The sequence below is a fragment of the Stenella coeruleoalba genome (assembly GCF_951394435.1).
Source record: "Stenella coeruleoalba genome assembly, chromosome: 14".
Classification (NCBI taxonomy): domain Eukaryota; kingdom Metazoa; phylum Chordata; class Mammalia; order Artiodactyla; family Delphinidae; genus Stenella; species Stenella coeruleoalba.
In genome coordinates this window covers 80,022,110-80,046,413 of record NC_137160.1, presented here as the reverse complement: position 1 = coordinate 80,046,413, position 24,304 = coordinate 80,022,110, and the positions used below count along the sequence as shown (strand labels likewise).

General features: G+C 45.0%; 1 protein-coding gene across 1 annotated transcript in view; it reads left to right on the top strand.

Annotated features, from left to right (window-relative positions):
* CIT (citron rho-interacting serine/threonine kinase) overlaps window positions 1–24,304 on the top strand; it is a 168,948-nt gene that overhangs the window by 91,731 nt on the left and 52,913 nt on the right. Inside the window, 9 exon segments of the mRNA XM_079943395.1 lie at window positions 4,156–4,326; window positions 4,600–4,650; window positions 5,187–5,240; window positions 8,179–8,319; window positions 10,383–10,508; window positions 13,856–13,951; window positions 18,248–18,364; window positions 19,341–19,450; window positions 20,445–20,619. Of these exon segments, the coding sequence (XP_079799521.1) occupies window positions 4,156–4,326; window positions 4,600–4,650; window positions 5,187–5,240; window positions 8,179–8,319; window positions 10,383–10,508; window positions 13,856–13,951; window positions 18,248–18,364; window positions 19,341–19,450; window positions 20,445–20,619 (1,041 nt within the window).

Sequence of the window (24,304 nt, the reverse complement as noted above, 5' to 3'; positions counted from 1 at the left end):
CTCTCTTTTTTTACCCCCTCTATTTCTAAAAGGAGTTTCTTTCTAGATGGTTCATTTTTATTTCACTTCACTGTTTCCTTTTTAGCATGGATTTTCTTTTTTTTTTTGTCCTTTGAAGAAACTGTGAATAGAAACTTTAATGAAGAGAATGCACTGAGCAGTCGGAGAGCTGAATTATCAGCTGCCAGGCAGCTCTCATTCACTTCAGAAAATCTAGTGGAAACAGTGATGGAAATGAACATTTTCGTCTCTGGGTAACGCACACTTAGCCATCTGGGTGGTGCTGATGCAAGAAACGCCGGCAAATAATGTGATTCCTTAGCTGTTCTTTACAGAAAGAATTCCTGTTTTGGATGTTTTGTTGGCATCGTCTCATTATCACCTTAATACTTTTTAAATCATTGGTTAATATCCTCTTGCTTGATAAAAGTGTTCTGAATAAACGTGCATAGGAAATGGTGCAAATTGGTTGTCAGGTTTCTGAACACCACCACTAACTTAGAGATTTTGAAGGTCACACCTACAGCTTGAAAAAATCTGCTTTGACAGTTGACCCGTTGCCCCTTTTATCAACACAGTTTTTCATCCTAAAAGTTTCAAGAGGTAGGATTCTTTTTCTCCCATTAGTTCAGTGTGGTTGGAAATTTGCTTTTGGTGACATCCTGGGGAAATGAAAGCTATGCTTGGCCACCAGAGGGAGCAGCTGGTGTCTGTGAAATTCCATAGAAACAGAATTATCAGGACACTTTGAAAAGGTGTATGCTGGTGGTTGAGTTCAAAGAAATGTCCTTTGTGATTCATACCACAGTTGGCATCCATGTGGAATTTTAGATTTAATGACTGCTAAGCGTTCCATTTTGAGGGGGAGAAAACTTCGTTTCAGATTTTATTTCTCATCGGAAGAAGGATTTATTAAAATGACTCTCGGTAAGTTTGGTGAGAGCAGGATGTTTGCAATCCAGGAAAAAGCATTTAATACTTTCCGCAAACTCCTAGTATTTGGTTTGCAGCCTGTCAATTCCTCCCAGGTTTGCCATTTATTCCGCACTCTTCCTCTCAAAGCCAATTTCTGTACCGCTGTTTATTTAAATATGTTGCTTCTGCTTAGCTACCCCCAATGGAGCACTTGAATTTGGTTTAAAATAAAAACACCTAGGGAATTCCCTGGTGGTTCAGTGGTTAGGACCCTGCGTTCCCACTGCAGGGGGCATGGGTTCTATTCCCGGTCAGGAAACTAAGATCCCACGTGGAGTGGCCAAAAATTAAATAAACAAATAAAAACACCTAAGCGTCTCACATGATGGTTAGATTCATGCTCCATCAGTAGCAATTGCTGATTTTGTCCCACCCCTCCCCTGCCCCCCTCCACCCCCCATCCCTGGAAGGGAGACAGAAGTTCAGGTAACACAGAAGGCATTTGGGTTTCAGGATTTCTGATTGAATAGGACCATGTCTTCCTTCCCACAAAATTCTGAAGCTCCATTCCAAAGAATGACTCAAGGCAGGACCCAAAAGTTGTCCACGGTTCCCCATTCTGATCCTGTTCAACTCTGACCCACAGTTCAGCCCATGCTGAGATACATACAGCTGCCTCTCAGCTGTCCTTGGGAACTGACCTGATTATCTTCTCTCAGAGTTTTCCTGAAGCAGGGATTTGGTCAGCTGTTGGATGTATAGGATTTCCTTGAAGCATCCAACAGAGTAACAGTGGCTCAATAAATGAGGTGGAATTTTGTTTGATGCTTGTAGCAGGCCGGTGCCCCCAGAGCTCAGATTGCTGACAGAGATGTTGCCTGATTCTTGCCTTCCTCCCCCTGGGCGCTGACGGCTCAGGAAAGAGAGATGTTGGGGGAACAGCGCTCTGTCCTCGCTCTTGACAAAACACAGAAATTACGTTCCGTTCTTGCCGACGTAAGTTTAAGTCAGACAAGGGAGCTCAAGGATAAAAGATGGACAAGAGTGCCTCCTACCTCTTTGCTTCCTCCACAGCTTGGTATTTGTGTCTGTGGGGACTTTGGATTTTTTAAAACTCTAAAATCAGAAGAAAAAAAATGAGTTTTAGGTAGAAGAAACGGTTTTCGTAGGTAATGTTTTTGTCTTTATATGTATGCTGCTATTGTAAAATAGAATTTTATATATATAATATATATAATATATATAATATAATATATTTTATATATATATATATATATATTTTTTTTTTTTTTAAATGGAGGAAGGGATCCAGGAAGGCACAATACCCAGAGCTATGAAAGTCATAATAAGTCATGACACAGCCCTGGCCGAGGGGTCTAGAAAAACCCCAAGTAGAGGGTGTACTGTTTCACATCACCGGCTCACGCTCCATTCTGTGAGTTGAGATAATTGTTCAGTAGGTTATAAAGACCTTTGCTTATATAACCCAGCACCACTCACTTAGTGGGCATCGTCCAGAAAACCTGGCGCCCCATGACTTGTAGGATTGACCTTCAATAACAATACAGTCGGCCCTCCGTATCCACGGGTTCCATGTCTGCGATTTCAACCACCTGTGGACCGGATTTGGTTCTGGAGCCGTTCCCCTGTGGATACCGAGGGACGACTGTACGCTTTTGGGTGGGAAGGAGTGAAATGAGACCAGGCTCCATCCTGTGCTCAGTTTTTCTGCTTTCCGCTGTGCCAGTAATACAGAGAGATGTGCTTACGTGAAAACTATCCATTTTCATAAGGACGTCACCCCCCCTTGAGTGTGCACTGGGGGGACTGCCTGTTACAAAGGATGAAAGGTTTACTTTATATTCTGTTACTAAAAAAAGAAAGAAGAAAAAAGACATTTTATTGGCTAAAAGCATAACCTTGCTCAGTTGATCCCTCTTCAGTTATTTCTTGGGGGAACGGATCTTAGAGATGATCGCTGTACATTGCGAAGGTCAAAGACAGTCTTAATTCTTTATTCTTTTCATTTTAAATCCGCCACCTTGGATTGGATAAACTGCTCATTCATAATCCTTATATATATAAGCTTTGCTTTTGCTAACAGAGAATATTTTCATACTCTGCCCCAAAGTTTTCGAAACCATTGCCCATTTCTTCTGGTAAATCAGTTTTGGAAAACTTTGATGCAGATGTCCTGTTTTGTTTTGTTTAATTTTTATTAATTTTTTACCAAGCCTTTTTTTTTTTTTTTTTGCGGTACATGGGCCTCCCCCTGCTGTGGCCTCCCTCGCCGCGGAGCACAGGCCCCGGACGCACAGGCCCAGCGGCCACGGCTCACGGGCCCAGCCGCTCCGTGGCACGTGGGATCCTCCCAGACCGGGGCACGAACCTGCGTCCCCTGCATCGGCAGGCGGACTCCCAACCACTGTGCCACCAGGGAAGCCCCAGATGTCCTGTTTTGATTTTAGAAATTCAATTTGGAAAAGGTTGGGCTGTTGGGATTACTTTAAAGGCTTTTGCTCAAGGGAACAAGATAATTCTTTCTTCAGAGTCTTTCTCACAAGTTACTTTGATCAGAGCCAGTGTTTCCTGACTCTTCCAAATTTCAGGGTGACTTGCCTCTCAAGAGCAATGTTTAGTTCATCATGCAGTTTGGAGCCCAGAAAAATTAATGGTGAGAAACTGACATGATGAGTTTCACCTTCCAAGATTCTCTCCACTGAGATTTCCAATTACCCCCTTGTGCCATCTGAAAGGTTAATTTTAAAACTAGTACCATATCTAATTGTGTTAGGAGCACATAACTTCTAAAGGACAAATCTGTATAAATGATTACCCTTGGAGAGAAGCTACGCATAAGCAGATTATCCTGGTTGTTTAAAGTACATCCCTTTCAGCTCTCCTGTGTTACAAAGGTCTTAAGGTTCTGCACTTCTTGTACGATATTATTTGCTCAAAGGATCTTATTGTGTATAGGCACATTTGTTCCAAATGGTGTTACTAGTGATTCATGATCTAGATGAAAACAGTTTAAAGATTTAATATTCTTTTCTCCCTCCTCGTCCATCCACACACCTCGCCCTTATCCCCATCTTTCTACTCACCTTTTCTCTAGGTCCATTCTCTCCGATCTCTCTTCACTGTGTCTTCCCTCTGTGGTCTGTGTTTTTCCATCTTCACCTCCCATCTTTCCTTTCAGGAGTTCCAAAATTCACCTTCCTTCCATTGCCTACTCTTTAGGAGTACCAGGCTCAAGTGGAAGAAATGAGGTTAATGATGAATCAGTTGGAAGAGGACCTGGTTTCGGCCAGAAGACGGAGTGATCTCTATGAATCGGAGCTCAGAGAGTCTCGGCTGGCTGCCGAAGAGTTCAAGCGGAAAGCAACAGAATGTCAGCATAAATTGATGAAGGTAGCCAGCTCCCTGCCGGGGAGGGTGTTTTGGGGGTAGAATCATGGATGATCTTAGCAATAATAAAGGGAATCCTAGCTTCACGAGTGTACATTTGGGAAATAATGGGGTGTCCTGCAAAGCCTCCTGGTCTTGGTTAGAGAAGATACTTAATTTTTTTTTATCATCATCCTCATTATTTTGACCACAGAGACCAAGAAAGCCTGTAGTGTTGTCTTATAAGACTTTTAGGTTCTTGAGATTTTCCAATATGTTGTATCTTTTAAATTACAGGCTAAAGATCAAGGGAAGCCTGAAGTGGGAGAATATGCCAAACTGGAGAAGGTATTTTCCATTATTGGTATCGTGATTTTGGGTAGACAGCCTCTTAAATGTTGTTCTCCGTGGCCTGTCACTGGTTAAGAATACACTTGGGATGAATAGAGAACTGTCTTCTGGGTTTATTTTGATGGTCAGTCTCTGGATGACCATGTTTAGCTTCAGCTATGTTTCTAAAAGGGATAGAAGACACCTCATTTTTTTTGGTCAGGCCCGCTCACAGTAACACACAAATCCAGACACTCAGTAAGACACGTGGGAAAATTCTTACTGTTTTAGGGTACCGGCGACTTTGTTTCTCTTTTTTTGCCATCTGTATGTGTGTTGCTGGTTCTAGAGAAATAGTCCACATGGAGGTTTGCACTGAGACATTCAGAGGTTTCTCTGATAGGCTACTGTTCTTCCTCTCCATCAGTAGGTATTGGAAAACAAAACAAAGAGACCCCAACAGAAACCTCAAGAAAATAGGACTGCAGTAAATGTAGAAAGACCTTAATGCCAATTTGCCTTTTTTGCTTTATTTCCTGGGATTTTAATCACAGATCAATGCTGAGCAGCAGCTCAAAATTCAGGAGCTCCAAGAGAAGCTGGAAAAGGTAAGCCTGAGGTGATGTTTTGGGGAACTTACCCCCATTTCCACATACTTCTTGCTTTGTCCTGGAGCACAGGCGATCAAAGAAGGAGAATTAGTCACCCAGCACCAAGGAAAATGAAGGGAGAGTGAGTTATTACCTGAAAATACAAGAGTTCTGAATATACTTTCTCTTTTTGAGACATGTCAAGCAGTGTTTGTTTAAAAAACAAACAAAAAACCCACAAAGCTCTGTGAGACTCTCAAGTCAAAGCTCTAATTGTACTACAGCAGAACCCAAGAGGCTGTCTCGTCTCCCTTCAGGGGACCGGGTCCCCATCTTGCATGGGAGAAGCCTATGTTGTTCACGACCCAGACAGCTTTCAATCAGAGACTGTCGGCAGTCTTCCTGTGCGTTGGGAACCTGGAGGGACCAGTAGTCCTCAGGTGATTGGGGATGGATGTGGGTTTGGTTTACCGCGTTGGGCACAGTGTGTGCAAAGGGCCCTTCCTTTAGGTGAACACGGGAAATGCTAAAGAAAGGGCCAGGATGAATGTGGCCTTTCATGTCAAGAACGTTTGTGAATGTGTTTAAAAGAGTTCCTTCTTTTTTTTTTTTTTTTAAGATGTTGGGGGTAGGAGTTTAGTAATTTATTTATTTATTTTTGCTGTGTTGGGTCTTCGTTTCCTTGCGAGGGCTTTCTCTAGTTGCGGCGAGCGGGGGCCACTCTTCATCACGGTGCGCGGGCCTCTCACTATCGCGGCCTCTCTTGTTGCGGAGCACAGGCTCCAGACGCGCAGGCTCAGTACTTGTGGCTCACGGGCCTAGTTGCTCCGCGGCATGTGGGATCCTCCCAGACCAGGGCTTGAACCCGTGTCCCCTGCATTAGCAGGCAGATTCCCAAGCACTGCGCCACCAGGGAAGCCTCAAGAGTTCCTTCTTTTTGTGTTATTAAAAACATATAACATTAAATTGTGTTATTAAAAACATACTACATTTACTGTCTTGTTTTGAGTGTCCAGTTCCTTAGTGTCAGATATATTCACATTGTGAGATAGATCTTGAGAACTTTGTCATCTCACAAAACTTAAGCTCTCTACCTCCAAATGCTAATCTCCCCACCCCCACCCTTCGTAACCACCTTTCTTCTTCCTCCCTCCCTCCCTCCCTCCCTCCCTCCCTCCCTCCTTCCTTCCCTCCTTCCTCTCTCTCTCTCTCTTCCCCTCCCCCCTTCCTTCCTTTTCATTCTATTTATTTTATTGAAGTGTAGTTGACTTACAGTGCATGTTACTTTCTGCTGTACAGCAAAGTGACTCAGTTATACATATATATACATTCTTTTCCATATTCTTTTCCATTATGTTTTATCACAGGATATTGAATATAGTTCCCTGTGCTATACAGTAGGACCTTGTTTATCCATCCTATATATCACAGTTTGCATCTGCCAATCTACTTTGCTTGTATGATTTTGACTACTTTAGGTGCTTCCTGTGGATGGAATCATACAGTATTTGTCCTTTGTGGCTGGCTCATTTTGCTCAGCACAATGTCTTTGAGGTTCATCCATGTTACAGCATGTGACAGGATCTCCTTTTCAGAGGCTGAATAGTATTCCATGGCCTGGATATTCTACATTTTCTGCATCCATTCATCTGTCCCCTTCCTACTTATTCTTGAGCTCACTACTGAAAGCCTTTCAGCTAGAAATTTGTGTGAGGATTCATATCTCCTAGAACTCTGCTCTCCAGTAGAAGTGGGAAGCAACCCACACATGTCAGCCTCAGATGTAATTTTAAGTTTTCTAGTAGCCACATTAAAAAAGGGAAAATCCTCTGAATGATATAGTTTCCTTAATCCATTATATGCAAAATATTGCAGCATGTAGTGATATTAAAACATGTACACTGGGCTTCCCTGGTGGTGCAGTGGTTGAGAGTCCGCCTGCCGATGCAGGGGACGCAGGTTCGTGCCCCAGTCCGGGAAAATCCCGCATGCTGCGGAGCAGCTGGGCCCGTGAGCCATGGCCGCTGAGCCTGCGCGTCCGGAGCCTGTGCTCCGCAACGGGAGAGGCCACAACAGTGAGAGGCCCGCATACCGCAACAACAACAACAAAAAAAGTACACTGCTTCAGTTTTTAAATGAATTAAACTTAAGTAAAATTAAAAATTAATTTCCCAGTCACAGCAACCACGTTTCAGGTGCTCACCGGGCACATGTGGGGAGCAGCTCCCACGTTGGACAGTGCTGGTCTCGAAGTTGGAGTTCCCTTGCCGTTTTCACGTTTTAAAACTATAAAGCAAATGAGTGTGAAGTTGTTGGTTTCTTACACTCAGATCTTTACTGTGATGCTGGAAGAGCTGCAGTATAGTTAAGACCCAAATAAAAATTAACTTCAAAAGGGTTCGCTATTTTTTCTTTAAACATGAATTTGCGAGTCACCACGAACAGTGTGGTGGTTATGCCCTTTGATAGGTATTTATTTGAGAAAAAAAAGTTTATAGTTTTTATCTTGTTTTCTTGTAAAAGTAGTACAGATTCCCCTTAGGAAAATCAGCAAATGAGATGATTAAATAGGGAGACAATTAACAGTCCGGGGTAAATACATTAATACCTGGGCAGATGAACCCGAGACCTTTTTGTTTGCATTTATTATGTTACACTGAATCTAAGATGCTAATGATTGTCCGATACCACATTATCTTCTGTACCCCAAGAAAGAAAAAAACACCATCAATTTTAAGCGTAGATGCATTCCAAATTCAGCGATGTTAAAAAAATATATATAAGTGCACCTTAGGACAGGCGAAACACAGAATAAAATGAAACGTTTATATGTTTTGAAAAATGGATAAAAATATCCATTCAGTGTGACCCGATTTTTTTTCCTGTTTAGGAGATGGTCCCCATCTTTTTCCGTGGATAAATTGGGCCATCTCTCCCCTGTTCCTTCTCCTTTCAGGCCGTGAAAGCCAGCACGGAGGCCACTGAGCTTCTGCAGAACATCCGCCAGGCGAAGGAGCGGGCTGAGCGCGAGCTGGAGAAGCTGCACAACCGCGAGGACTCTTCCGAAGGCATCAAGAAGAAGCTGGTGGAAGCCGAGGTGAGCAGGGGACCTCCAGCTCCCGGCTCCCGAGGTGCCTGGCCTCCGGCTGTGCAGGGGAAGAAACCTCGGGACCACCCTCTGTTCATCCAAACCACTGTCCCGTCCGCCAGTCCCTTTGAAACCCGAGAGGTTTGGGACCATTTTCCCCAAAGGGGAGAAGGATTTGTCACAGCAGCTCTGAGTAGAAAGATGTTTTGATAAAACCTTTCCTTCCTATTTGTTTTCCTCTGACCCGTTCGCCCGTGTGGGAGGATTCACGTTTATGTAGATGAACTGTGATGCCGTCCCTGAGGGTTCCTTTTTCTTCCCTCTGTACCCTTGCTTTTCCTCACCTTCTCCCCAACGGTGTTAATAATACATTAATTTTCGAGGCTTCAGCTGTGACCTGTGTGTGTTGGTAACTCCCAGATCTACATTTTTGGGCCTCTTCTCTCTGTCCAATTCTTTGTTGTTGTTGTTGTTGAAACCAATTATATAATTATACAGGAAACACACGAGTGTTTTCTCATTGTGAAAAACATAGAACTGAAGAATATAGAATAAAAAGGGACGTTTCCCTTTTGCCGCCCTCCATCTCCCCTGACGTCTGGGTGATGGGTCCATGGAACGGATGTGTCATAGTTGATTTAACCACCCCCCTGTCCTGGGCCTTCTGCTTCTCTGTCACAGTGCTGGCGTTGAACCTACTTGCCTACGTCTCTTTGGGGCCAGCCTCACCCACGATCCAGGAAGTATTTCCCACTGCTCCCCTGATATCTTGACTGGGTGTCTGAACAGTGCCTCCGATCTAGAATGAACTCAGTATCTTCCCCGACAAGCTGGGTTGCCTTCTCAGTCTTCCTCGCACCGGTCAGGGCCCCCATTCATCCATCTGGTCACCCCAGGCTTGACACCTTGACATCATCTGCTGCTTCTCCCTGGATCCTGCCATTCCGAGAGTCCCTCAGCCCTGTAAATACACCCACACTGTCTCTACCGTCCACCCTCTGCTGGCCATTTCTGAAGGCCTCCCCACAGTGTAGGCCCTCTTCCTCTTCGCTGGGTGAATGTAGTAATTTCTCGGCTTTCTGCTTCCAGGCTCACCTTCCTCGCATCTAGCTCAAACGGGGTCAGACTCGTGGACCTCAGACTCCAGGCTCATCAGCACCCCTTGCCCCATCCCAAACCTTTCAGGGCTTCCCTACATCTTAAGTGCATGAGACTCTCAGCCCTTTGCCCCACACATGCTCCCCTTTCCCGTTTTCTCCAGCTCCTCCGCTATTACACCTTTTGCAGTAGCCCCTCTACACTCCACCTGGGGCCTACGCTGGCTCTCGGCCACCTCCGCACTGCTGCTGCTGCACCTTTTTTTTCGGTACACGGGCCTCTCACCGCCGTGGCCTCTCCCGTCGCAGAGCACAGGCTCCCGACGTGCAGGCTCAGCGGCCATGGCTCATGGGCCCAGCCGCCCCGTGGCACGTGGGATCCTCCTGGACCGGGGCACGAACCCGCGCCCCCTGCATCGGCAGGCGGACTCTCAACCACTGCGCCACCGGGGAAGCCCTGCTGCGCCTTTTTTTGAAAGGCCTTCCCCACTCCCCTCTGGCCCTCTCCCCTCCAGCCTCCCACATCCCGACCCTCTCCACAGCGTCCACATCCCCTCACCTGCTCAGTTCAAAGCCCTCCCTCCAGCCTGCACCCTCCCACAGCCCTCTGTACCTGTTTGCTTCATGGCCCTGGCCCTCTTAACCCATATCGTGTTTATTTGTGTTTATCTTACCTCTTCCAAGGGCAGGCATTCTGTCAGCTTCCTCTCGGTATTTTCCACGATGCCTAGCGTGGTACTTTGCAGATAGTAGGTGCTTGGTAAATATTTGAATGAATGAATGCACTCTTGTAACCTGCACAAGCAAGTACTCCTCGGATCACAGAACTGTGTTTTCCTCACCGTGGCTTCGGGTGCCTGAGACTTCTCTTCCCGCATCGAGCGTACGCTTCCCGAGGGCCCCCTCCCTCGGCGCAGGCGTCGTGCCCGTAGCGGTTACCCCATTAAAACTCTCTGATTGATTCACGATCTACAGGAACGCCGCCACTCTCTGGAGAACAAGGTAAAGAGGCTAGAGACCATGGAGCGTAGAGAAAACAGACTGAAGGATGACATCCAGACAAAGTCCCAACAGATCCAGCAGATGGCTGATAAAATTCTGGTGAGCAGGAACCAAAGTTGACAAGTTCAAAGATAACAGGTTAGAGGTTGTAGAGGGAAGGGGGTCAACAGAAGAATCAACCACCGTCACAGGGGAGGTTATCGCCAGGCAGGTGAATTAAGAGGAAGTGGTTTTAGCGGACACCACGTCAGAGACGAGCACAAGTAACCACAGGCTGGACATTTCAGCAATGGTAACAGATCCATCAGTATGATTTTTTTTTGCTCTGTTTGCTACTGCCTGACTTTTAAAAACGCGAACGTGCACACGCTGTCATTTCCGATACATTTTTACAGGAGCATTTACGTACTTCTATCAGCAGAGTTTTGTATGGCCGTTAAAGTTGCAAATGCCCGTTTGAAAAAGGTGTAGGGATTCAGGGCTTTAAGACCGACACCCAGATTCTTGGTTTTGCAGAGGAAAGAAATTAGTCACACAGATTTTTTCGGAGTAGCATTTGTCATAGATCCGTGTTCACCCACTCACTTTCTCTGCTCCAGTTGGTGCGTAATATTATTATTATTTTCACTTTCCTTAGAGGTAGCAGATCGTTTTTTAGGTTTGTAACCACGATGATTTTGTTTTCGGCTCTGACGACCAAATTAACTTAATCAAGGAAGGCTTGGGTGGTGCTTGCCGACGTGTCAAAGTTTTGCTCTTGCCAGGGTGAAAGGCAGGTGAACCTTTAAAGGACTCTCCTTGGATTTCAGTCCCCAAACCAAGAATTTGATGCCACTTTGGGGAGCCTGTTTGTAGCCCTTTCCTCCCTGCCCCGAGGACTGACTCTGGAGTAGTCGGGCATTCCTCTGCACCAGAAAGAGACAAGGTGGTGAGCGGGGTGCTTTCCACCTCCCTCTCTCTGTCTCTCCCTCTGCGTCACTTCTGGGAAACGAGTCACCAGCAACTATATGAACTCAAGAATGACCGACTTACAGGCCTATATACTTAATACCAAAAAAAAAAAAAAAAAAAAAAGAAAACCCAACCCTTCAAAACGTTACATTTCTGTTTGTCTATATTCGTGAGTCGTGTGGGCACTCTTGAACGCACAGGTGAAAAGAGAAACCGGTTAAATTGTTTTGCTCTGACACACAGTCTTTATAGATAATGTCTACACACAAAGGCAAATGTGATTGTCAGTCTATCCTTTCTGTTCTCTTGTTCCATCATCCAAGTATCTCTTGGCGATTGTCAAATGTGTGAATTTTACTGTGAGTCAAATGAATTCCCACTGAGATTCCACCACTGCTACCCCCTTGCTTGGTGCAAACGACGTGGTTAAGTCTTGTGGTTGCAAAGTGTTTCTCTGTTTAATGGTGATGTGTTCATTCATTCATTCAACAAATATTTAATGAGCTTCTACTATGTGCCAGGCACTGTTCTAGGAGCTGGGAATAGAGCAGCAAACAGTACTGTTTGCGTAACAGGACTGAAGAATCTGATCCAACACATGTAGAGAAGAAGATAACGTTTTAAAAAATGACAACAACAACAAAAAATGCCAAACTGTCAAGAAGTCAGGTTTTAGAATGTCTGCTTTTCCAAGGTTCACTTGCCAATTAAAATGTGGGAGTGTAGAGTTCTGCATTCCTGGATTATATGTTGTAAACTCCCATGCATAAGTAGACCGGAAATTTGGTCTTAAGGTTGTCAGTCTCAGGTATCTGAGTTTTTGACCTGTTTTCAGATTGATTTCCATTCCTGTGCTATCTTAGGAGGACTGAAACTAAGACAAGACGATTATCAAGTGATTTCTAAAATAAAGAAAAAGTAGGCAGATTTCTTTTTCCAAGTGTATCTTGCCACCTGTCCGAGTACCTTTGTGGCTGTGACTTCATTTATCGGAAGGTGCCTTTTGCTCAAGAACCTGGTGCTTAGGTTGTGAAGTATCTGGGATGTGGGCAAAGAGGGGTCCTTAGTACTGTTACATAATGATGATGCTTGGAAACACATCCCAAATATCATTTGCATTAAAATATTTGCTATTCTGATAAGAACTTTCAAAACAGCTAATTGGGGTTCTCATTCTAGCAGAGTCTTTTGCTTTAATAAAAGACCTCATTGTCAGGGACCCTTTAATATACATAAAGCCCTGAAAGTATGTTTTTATTACTAAAAATCCTGTTTACATTCAACTTTTCAAGATAACATCTGTTAGCTTGCAGTAGATCTTGTGCACCTGGTCTTAACATTGAATACTTTACTGGCCCCCAAAGCAAAGTCAAATGCTTGCAGACTTTAGAATTTCAAAAGCTTAATCAGTAACATTTCATGTGTGTGTGAATCTAAAATTCTTCTTTTCTCCATTTTATGGGCATATCCTGTATAATTTCCTCGTTCTTCAAAATTCTCATAATTATTTCCATTTCAAAGGAAAATTTCAAGATAGTATGAAGAGATGAAAACTTGGAGTAATGACTTTTGATATTAGTAATTAACTAATGGGTCCAGATTCATAAGAATTAATGTAAACGCAGATAGCTTCATTTAGAGAATGTTTTGGTGAGTTGAATGCTGCCTTTTATACGATCAGTTTATAATACGTTGGCAAATGAATTGGTATAATTTCCAAATGAACTACAATTTTGTTTGAAAGCAGAAATCTTGATAAAAGAATGAAAAGGACATTACATTTGAGCTATTTATTATTACTCCACGTTCTCTTCCTATCTTCAATGTATGTGTACACGTTTATGTCATTTTTAGTGAATTTTATGTTCTGCCTTGTTCCCATTAGCATTATATCATGTAAACTTCATATAAACATGATATCATATGAACACCTCCAGATATTCACATGCTCCATATTACCAGTCAGTTAAAATAATCATTCAAAACTGAAAGTGTTTGAATTGTTATATTAGTTTTCCTTCTTCACTAGGGTTCCTGAGCAATCATTTTGTTAATGAGGAAAATACAAAAATTTTTTTTATCCTCATAATAAATTAACTTAAAACTTAAATTGACATTACTTTCCTCATTTAAGGCCGTCAAGACAGTGGTCAGGGGCTTTGTGCTGTACTGAATTTTCAAGTTGTGTTGCCTCGTCACTCTCACTTCTCTAGGCAGAGATGAAGAGCTGCCTTTGTTTGACCTGTCGCACTGACAGATTTCTGGTCCCAGCCCACCAGCCATGTGCTTATGTGTGTGAATACTCGGAGCTGGAAAACCCAGGGCCAGGGCGTGGTGGTGGTTTCCTCTCCCAAGAGCCTTAAGGGCTAGTCACGAAGAAACAGATGCCTGTTGCCTTTGGTGCCTGTGCCAAAGTGGTGTCTCCTGTGAACGTCTAACATGCATCGGCTCCGTCCTTCCCTCGCACACCTGACCGTCTGTTCTTTTGTGTCCAGGAACTGGAGGAGAAGCACCGAGAAGCCCAGGTCTCAGCCCAGCACCTGGAGGTGCACCTGAAACAGAAAGAACAGCACTACGAGGAAAAAATTAAAGTAAAGACACTTTACAGTCTTCCCTGCCCTTCCTCCTATAGCACCATGTAGTTCCTTTCTCTTCCCAGGCACTTCGGGCCACTTCTTGCTAGAACAGAGGACTCTCCGTGGTAAATGCTGTCCTCAGGCCATGGTGGGAGGTCTTGGGGTGTTATCCTTGGGGCGGATTGGATATCAGAAGTTCAAAAATAGTTTATTATTTAAGAAAATTTGATCATCATGTGTCTCAATTCCATCTTTAAAATGTTTTTTGATCCACTGTCACTGAGTCCATGATAATTTAGATTTAGAGAGATTCACCATCTCCTTGCTTTTAATTTCCTTCTTGCATCTGAGACCTGGAATTCTTTTCCTTTTTTTATAAAGTATATCCTTGAGGACTTTCTTTAGTGAAGGTCTGCTGGTGCCAGGCTCTCTGTTTTGTGTGTCTGAAAATGTCTCTATTTCATCCTTGTTCTTGAAAGATGTTTTGACTGGGGATAGAATTCTAGGTTGGCAGTTATTGCTTTTAATACTTTTTGAAGATATCATTCCATTGACGTTTGGCTTTTATTATTGCAGTTGACGGTCAGCTGTCAGTCTAACAGTTGCTTTCTTTAAAAGCAGTCTTTTTTCTTTTAAAACTTTGTTTTATCTTTAATTTTCTGAAGTTCTACTGTGATGTGTCTAGATGTGGAGTTATTTTTGTTTATCCTCCTTGAGATATACTGGACTTTGGAACATATGTATATATTTTAAAAAATCAATTCTGTAAAGTTATTGGTTGTTATATCTCAAGTATTGTCTCTTCCCCTTCTCTCTTTAATTCCCTTGTGAGAATTTGATTAGACGTGTTAGATTACCACCAATCTATCTTTTTTTTTTTTTTGTATTTTCCATTTCCTTGTCTTTTGGTGCTACATTCTGGTTAAGCTCTAACTGATTTTCCAGTGTACTAATCCTTACCTGTCTAATTTGCTGTTAAACCCATCCATTGAGGTATTTTAAAATTAATTAATTAATTTTTGGCTGTGTTGGGTCTTTGTTGCTGTGCATGGGCTTCTCTCAAGTTGTGGCGAGCGGGCTTCTCATTGCAGTGGCTTCTCTTGTTGTGGAGCACAGGCTCTAGGCACATGGGCTTCAGTGGTTGTGGCTCGCAGGCTCTAGAGTATAGGCTCAGTAGTTGTGGCGCACGGGCTTAGTTGCTCCGTGACATGTGAGATCTTGCCAGACCAGGGCCCGAACCCGTGTCTCCTGCATTGGCAGGTGGATTCTTAACCACTGTGCCACCAGGGAAGTCCCCATCCATTGAGTTTTAAATTTCAGTTATTGTTTCTATTTGTTTCTTGACATTCTGTTTGGTTCTTCCCCAAGTTTACTAGATTATTTAAGTCAATAACTTTCTATTTGCTGCATTGATTTGAAGCTTATCTTCTGCTTCTTTAAACGCATCAGCATAGTTGTTTTATGATCTGTATCTGATGATTCCAATATCTGAAGGTCTGTTTCTACTCTGTTGTTTCTCTTGGCTCTTTTCCATGGTGTCTCTCTTTTTCGTGTGCCTGGTCAGCTGCTCGTTTTCCTTGGAAAATTAATAATGAGAATTCTTTGAGGCCTTGAATGAAAATGTGTGCCCACCTTGTGGGTGGCTCTGGGCTTTGACTTCTTTGTCTTCTTACCCTTTGAGGCAATTAAAAATGAAGCTCAAGTTTATCTGGTTCAGCAAATGCCTCAAGTTCAAAATAGCTGGGTTTTTGCTTTCACTTAGATTTTAGTCTGTAATTTCTTACTCTCTTGCCAACATTTAGGTGCTTTTGGAAAATGTTTTCCATATTCTATCTAGCATTTTAAATCATTGTTCCTAGAAGAACTGGCCTAAATAGTCCAGCCTATCATATAAAATAATAAATTCAATTATTATTTTACTTACTGAAATTATTATTTCAATTCAGTTATTATTAATAAGTTCAGTGATCAGAAATGACTGCCAGCCTATCTATTTCCTTTTGAAATCACATCACATTTTCATTATGATTTTGGACTGAGCCTTTAACTAATTCTTACGTTCTTGAGAATCAGACGTTGTTCATTACCATCTCAAATATTGTCTCTTTCCCTTCCAAGTCAGACAGTGAAGGAGGCTTTTAATTTTTGTGATGATCATGTTATTGATTTGGTTGGTATTCTCAAAGAGTTGGCTGTTCCTTTTCTGGAGAACCACACATGTACGTGCTCACACAGCATCTTCACCATCACTACCCTGACACTTTCTTTCTTTTACCCCTCGTGCTACTTTTGGTTATTTTTCATTGAAAGAAATACCAGGAAAATAACCCAGAAGGGACCACACTGTGTTTTAGTGTGACCCTCTACTTTAGTGCATTTATCTACCAATCCTTTTTGGTGTCCAGACTTTTATCCTTGAGATAAACTGACTTTCAGAAAATTATGAGAATGTATACAGTAGCCCACTGGTATCTTTGCATGATGAAAATAACCTTTGCAAGTTCATTCTGTAATTTGGGTCAGTATGTTGACTTTTCTGTCAAAAAGCCATGTTCTATCGATACCTTCAATTGATATAAATGTCTACAGTGGAATCTCTCATTTCAAACAAATTCCTTGCTTCCCTCCCATGCATCTTCTTGTTCATCCTCCTGTCAGTTTAACCCACTCAAAGCCGGGATGTGTACATCCTTGAGAAAGGCTTGTTCCTTGTGGCTCACACTTACCTATGTTGGTATCCACCACTGCCAAAGTGGAGGTCTTAGTTTGAGCAGAGTCATCCTGAAAATGTGCTTCATTGCTTTAGCACTGCATAAAAAAAGGGCATTCCTGGTCTAGACATTAAGTGGTCTCTGCTACCTTCTAGATGGCGAGCACTTGGCTTTATAGATCCTAGAGAACGTTAGGGAGAGATCTGTTTTCTTCTGTCTTCCCTCCTGGCATCTTTATGAAGCCATTTCTTTTTAGTCTGCCCTGCTTTGTGTTCCTGTTCCGTCCCCTGTGAGGCCATTTTGGTAATAATTGTGATCATACCCCAGATTCTGTCCTTTTCTTGTTCATAATTTTAGAATCGTGCCCTGACGTCCAGGAGAGCAGGCCACTTACCCTCTTGAGGTTCGTCCCTTCTCCCATGACCCCGTCCTCCACCTCTTATTCTTCTCCGCCAACTCTCACTCTCTTTTTTTCATCAATCAGTTCTAGTTTAAAGCCCTCTTTGAAATCTGTTCTTTCCTTTCTTTATCATGTGGACCCCCTCCCTGTTCATTGGCTCTTTTCAGGGACTGTGTCCCCATGAGCTACGAAGGACCCATCACAATAGATAATGTGGGAAAGGCAGATTTCAGTTCCCATCTGTGACCCCAATTCTTTGGGCTTTCTTCCCAGTATCAGATGCAGTCGCCATCATTCAGAGAACCACAGTGATGAGAAACACAGGGTCGTGGTCAAAGGCTTGGCAAGTTATGACGTTGCCTTCCTTTTCTCCTCTCTTTTTCACCAGTTGTTCTGGCAGCTGGTGGGGCTGTGTGTGTCCCTCGCAGAACATTAGATCAAGCTGGTGGATGGTGACACCATTACTGTTTTATTTTTTCCTCTTGGGAACAGTAGGTGCTTACAGTGGCATTCTCAGCACTGAGAACACATGATTTCTCTTCCCCTGGGAAAGATTTCTCTTTCCAGTGACTTTTTATTTTCACCCCCAGCTGGATCAGAGGAATGAGGAAAGAGGCTTTTTTTTTTTTTTTCCCCTTTCCTTTATGCTGTCTCTTCAGTCTATTGACTCCCCACCTACTTTATCGGTGGGCAGAATCCACTCGGCCCTGGCTGTTTCTGAACGTCAGCCTTGGTCACACAGACTTCCTCGGTCTTCAGCTTTCCATCCCTCCACACACAGCCTGGAGATAACGAGATTAATTTTGTACAAATTAAGAGCAAGCAGTGTTCTGAAAACTACTGGCGCATTGACTACGATAACAGTGCCCCTAGGTAATAGCTGCAAATCGTAAGATCTCTAGAGAGATCTTTTTTTTCCCCTCTCATTCTGGAGTCCACCTCCCCTTTGGCTATACCTCTCAGGTCATTTTGGCTGCTGATTTAAAAATAAGTTCTTAGTTCACGTCCTCTGGTTACTTGCCATTTGATGGTCATACTTCTGAATCTCATCCTGGCTGATAGACAGACCCCCGCTCCCTCGCTCTGCCCCGGAGTTGGGGCAGCGTGGCTTCTCCACTGCTTTTCCCCTCCTTCCCTGTGTTTCTCCAGTGCCTCTGGTTAGTCTGCCAGACACTAACTTCTCCTTTTGTTTTTCCTCAGGTGTTGGACAATCAGATAAAGAAAGACCTAGCCGACAAGGAGACTTTGGAGAATCTGATGCAGAGACACGAAGAGGAGGCCCACGAGAAAGGCAAGATTCTCAGCGAGCAGAAGGCGGTAGGTAGACAGAATCACAAAGCCGGTTTCCAAGGGAGGGTGTGTGAACCACGCCAGGAGTCCCCCACCAGAGAAGAGTCCATTTGGTCTGTTTTATCCCGTGGAGTCTGCTGCTAACAGAAAGTTCTCTCTGCAACCCCTTCTCGTAAAAGCAGCGGCAGTGGTGGCTCGGGGTGGCCAGTTTTGCCCTTCACGCCCTTCTTTAAGAATTCACGCTGACCTGCGTCAACTAGAACCCTGTCTTTCAACACACCAACCCCCTGCCACCTCCCCGACGAAGTGCCCGGTGGCCTGTGGCCTCCCTTAGGCATCTCGTTTCCTTTCAAATCTGTGTAGGCAGATGTTTCAGAAACTTGCAGCTTAAGAGTTTCCCCTGTTGTGCTTGTTAATCTACTTATTATCTCAGACCCTACCGAGACTTTTCACAACAGAATCTCTAAAGGAGGGTCCTGGGAAGTAATATTTTTAACGCCCCCCCCCCCCCGCCCCTTTCCTGCCCTGGCCAATTCTTATGATTCATTAAGTTGGGGAAGCTTTGATGCAGAGAATCTAGGACAGTAGGGGCTGGGTGAGAAGGAATCACCCGGAGAATGACAAGCTTGTGGGTGATGAGAAATAGGAACTTGCAGATGCAAGTTTAGAGGCTGTGGCAGGCTCAGGGCGCATGTGGACGACACGGGGATTTCACGAGACCTGTCAACTCACGGAATGCCAGGTTCCTCAAGAGGTCCTCCCGCGTGTGCTTACTGCAGGCCCCTTAGCTAGTGAGGGGGATATGCAGTCTCCGTTTGATAAAAAAAATGAGTGCCATCGTTGGAGCAGTGAGATCTACGCTCCTCAGGGTACAGGCTAGTTGAGTCTCTGGTCCGATGGCCTGCCTTTCACATGACACTTTTCCTCACTTACGTGGCCCACTTCCCTCTCATTCCGGTGTTACCGTCTGTGTGTGAGGTTCCAAAGATCCCCCGTGTTTCAGATGATCAACGCCATGGATTCCAAGATCAGATCCCTGGAACAGAGGATAGTGGAATTGTCGGAAGCCAATAAACTTGCGGCAAACAGCAGTCTCTTTACCCAGAGGAACATGTAAGTGTTCAGATTCTAACTGTGTGCTTGATTCCGCTTTGGTCTTCTCTCCTGGGCACAAACTCTGTTCTTCTGTCGGCGGAGCAGGAGTGGATTTAACGACTCCTGTGGCGGGGCCCAGCCTCCGTATACTTACGTCATTTTGCCCTCTCTGAAGTGGTCTCACTCTACTGGCCTTCTCTTTTGAGCTGCGTTTTCTTACATGCTTCAAGTTACCATCCCATCACAGAGTGTTTTGCTCTCTCTAATGAGGTAATTTACAGTTTGCTTCTGGAGACCTCGTTCCCCAGACTCGCCTCCTGCAATTAGCCAGAGGTGATCTCGGGTGTGCCCAACTGGGCCATCCATTTCGCTGTTGTGAAGTTGGGCCCTTGGGGGTGAGTTTTGGGGTTTGGCAAGGACTCTCCTGTGTTCCTGGAGCACTTTGATCTTAATCTTTTCCCCCAAAGAATTACAATCTCCTTAAGAGATCTTAAACATTCCCATCTTAGTTTAAACCAGCTTGGTAGGCCGCTGTCTGATCTTTGAGTCATTCCAGCTTCTGAGCGGCCTGGTGAAGAGGTGAGCAAGGTCAACAGAGAAGTAGAAGGAGTAGCATTCTTTCTCCTCACCGCCCTCTCTTCCCCAGGGCCTGTCTTAGTGAGCCGTCAGGGTGCTCCTGTACTCTCAGGAGGCCCTTTCTGCTCTCCTCTACAGACTGGAAAAATAAAAAGGTCTACCAAAGGAGTGAAATGATAGTATCTCTTGCATCCCCCTTGACCATACTGAATCCCATTGACGAGGGACACTGAGCGGTGGGGACTAAACGGGCCCCAGGTCCCCATGCTGGGGCCACGCACACGAGGCCGGGTCAGGGTGGCGCTAACCTGGGAACGAGTGTGGTCCACTTGCTCAGATGCACCTCTCGCTCTGCTTCTGCCCGTCCTTCTGCGGGGACATGCTCACCTCTAAGGAGACTGTGATTTTGCTTGGCTCCTCCCACCACCCCCACCAGGAAGGCCCAGGAAGAAATGATTTCAGAACTCAGGCAGCAGAAGTTTTACCTGGAGACACAGGCTGGGAAACTGGAGGCCCAGAACCGGAAGCTGGAGGAGCAGCTGGAAAAAATCAGCCACCAAGACCACAGCGACAAGAATCGTCTGCTGGAGCTGGAGACCAGGCTGAGGGAGGTGAGAGTGAGGGGTGATCTCCCGAGGCTATTTTTTGGAGGACCCAGGGGCCCCCAATCATCCAAGTGTCAAGCACAAATCGGTACTTACATGAGAGCCATTGTGTGTGGTGGTGAAGAGTACAGACAGGGCCATGGGGGTCTGCGTTAGAATTCCACTTCCCCTTTTTAGGAGTTTGGTAACCTCGGGTCGGGCAGGCTACCCTACCGCCTCTGTGCTTGAGTTTCCTCATCTGTAAAACGGCCATGAAAACATATCTCCGTCATGGGGTCACGTGAGGATGACGTAAATTGGTGCATCTTCAAATTGGGGGCAAAGTGATTCCTCCTGTATCCTGATTCATCGAGGGTCACGTGACTGTGTCCATGCACGGAGTTTAGCACATAGTACATAGTACGGCTCAATGACAGTGACAGAGCGCCCCCAGCCCCATGACAGTGGGAGACTAAAAGAGAAATCTAAACTCTAGGTTTGTCTGATGGAAGGTGATTTGCTTCAGAGGTATTGGGTTGGCCAAAAAGTTCGTCTGGGTTTTTACATAAGATGGAAAAACCCGAGTGAACTTTTTGGCCAACCTAATATAAGGACGCTGGGAAGAACAGCCAGGTTTGGGGAGGGAAATACCACACATTTGGTTGTGACTGAAGCTGTGACTTGACATGGCTCACTGTGTATTTATCAAATGACTGCTGTGTGCTAATTAGTAGCCAGATAGACAGTGGTGACAAGACAGACTCACCCCTGATCTCGGGGGCTGTCAGCCTAGCAGGTGGATTTAGCTGGCAGAGGCAGGACCGGAGTTCAGGAGGGTGGTCCTTGGAAGTGGGACATCCCGGCTGGGCGTAGAGACACTGGGCTCAAATATTTGTGATGGAATTCTTCAAAGCGGAGATGATCTCTCTTAAGGCAAAGACCATTAAGGCAGACAGTCTTTAGTTAAGGACCAAACCTTGAATTCTGACGCTTAGGAATGTCTTCATTTGTACTGGAGTATTAAAATGAGGCCACTTCTCCCAAGGGCAGGAGTTGTCAAGGTGTGGACCCCTCTCTGTTAGGACCACATGGCCTGTGTGTTGAAATGCAGATTCCTGGGCGGCTTCCTCCCTCAGCTTTTTGAATGGAATGGGGTGGGGTGGGGGTGAGGAGCAGGGATTTGCATTTTTAACCAGTGCCCTGGGTGATGCTTATGCTTCCGGAGTTTGAGGGCCATTGTTCTAGGTTATCCAGAAGCCTTAGGCGGTGGTTTTGCTTTTCTAATCCAGGCGATATTTTTACTCTTCAGTAAGTTTAACCACACTTCCCCGTAGTGTCAGCCTTAGGAGTGTGAGTGTAAATAACTCGGATAGATTTCTCTGAGCGTGGGAACGCTGGCTGGCTGTCTTTTGCTTTCCCTTCCCACAAATGTCTCTCTTGTGTGTCTGCCCTGCGGCTGTAGCTCCTCTGGGCATTAACCTGCCCCAGGGAAGGCGTGGTGCTTTGTTCTCCAGTCAGTATAGCCAGCCCCACAGGGGCAGTGGGAGAAATTTAGGATGCTTCCCGAGGGGCTCAGGGCTGTATATGCTCCAGGGGAGTCTGGAGTTTAGCTTTATTTATTTATTTATTTTAAAATTTTTATGGGAGTATAGTTGATTTACAATGCTGTGTTAGTTTCTGCTGTACAGCAAAGTGAACGAGTTATACATACATGTATAGCTACTCTTTTTTTAGATTCTTTTCCCATACAGATCATTACAGAGTATTGAGTAGAGTTCCCTGTGCTCTATAGTAGGTCCTTATTAGTTATCTATTTTATGTATAGTAGTGTGTATATGTCAGTCCCAAATCTCCCAATTTATCCCCCTCCCCCTTTCCCCCTCCCCGGTAACCATAAGTTTGTTTTCTACATCTGTGAGTCTATTTCTGTTTTGTAAATAAGTTCATTTGTACCATTCTTTTTAGATTCCACATATAAGTGATATCATATGATATTTGTCTTTCTCTGACTTACTTCACTAGTATGACAATCTCTAGGTCTATCCATGTTGCTGAAAATGACATTATTTTGTTCTTTTTTGTGGCTGAGTAATATTCCATTGTATATATGTACCACATTTTCTTTATCCAATCCTCTGTCGATGGGCATTTAGGTTGCTTCCATGTCCTGGCTATTGTAAATAGTGCCACAATGAATATTGGGGTGCATGTGTCTTTCTGAATTATGGTTTTCTCCAGGTATATGCCCAAGAGTGGGATTGCTGGATCACATGGTAGCTCTATTTTTAGTTTTTTTTTTTTTTTTTTTGTGGTACACAGGCCTCTCTCACTGTTGTGGCCTCTCCCGTTGCGGAGCACAGGCTCCGGATGCGCAGGCTCAGTGGCCATGGCTCACGGGCCCAGCTGCTCCGCGGCATGTGGGATCTTCCCGGACCGGGGCACGAACCCGTGTCCCCTGCATCAGCAGGCGGACTCTCAACCACTGCGCCACCCGGGAAGCCCTAGTTTTAGTTTTTTAAGGAACCTCCATACTGTTCTCCGTAGTGGCTGCACCAATTTACATTCCCACCAGCAGTGCAGGAGGGTTCCCTTTTCTCCACACCCTCCCCAGCAGTTATTGTTTGTAGATTTTTTGATGGTGGCCATTCTCACCCGTTTGAGGTGATACCTCACTGTGGGTTTTTTTTTTTTTTTTTTTTTTTTTTTTTTTCCCGGTATGTGGGCCTCTCACTGCTGTGGCCTCTCCCGTTGTGGAGCACAGGCTCCAGACGCGCAGGCCCAGCGGCCATGGCTCATGGGCCCAGCCCCTCCGCGGCATGTGGGATCCTCCCGGACCGGGGCACGAACCCGTGTCCCCTGCGTCGGCAGGCGGACTCCCAACCACTGCGCCACCAGGGAAGCCCCTCACTGTCGTTTTGATTTGCATTTCTCTAATAATTAGCCATCTTGAGCATCTTTTCATGTGCTTTTTGGCCATCTTTGGAGAAATGTCTGTTTAGATCTTCTGCCCATTGTTTGATTGGGTTGATTGTTTTTTTGACGTTGAGCTGCATGAGCTGTTTGTATATTTTGGAGATTAATCCCTTGTCAGTCACTTTGTTTGCACATATTTTCTCCTGGAGTTTAGCTTTAAATCTAGCCAGGCGGTCCGCCTTCTCTTTGCCACCTGCTGCCATTGAGATTGAGGGTAGAGGCCTCAGCCTCGGGTTTGACCCACCTGCAAGGGTCCTGGGCGTCCTTCCCCCCAGCCTGTGGGTGCAGTGTTAGCAGTTTTCCAGCAGCGTGTGTGGCGCAGGGCCCCTGGGTTCTTCCTGCATCGGACAGCATTCTGCTCCCCAACTTCCTCCTGAAGTGTGACAGTGATGTCACCGGCCTCTCATGGTTTTGCCAAGTGGCCTTGGGAGTTTTCAGGCATGCTAGCAGAGTCGCAGCCTCCTCCGACTGCTGGCCTTTTAATAAGACCAACAGTAAGTAGTTAACCCTGCCACTTTTTAGCTGTGTGACGTCTTCTCAGTTCCTGAATCTCTCGGGGCCGCAGTTTGCTTGTCTGTAAAATAGAGGTCATAGTCATACCATCCTTGTTGGGTTGTTAGGACGATGAAATGGGTGAAGACAGTGCCTGGCACGCTGTACATGGGTACTACACCTGCTGCTGTCACATCATCGTTGTCGCCACCGCCGCAGCCATTGTTCTCCTCGTCATCCTCACTAG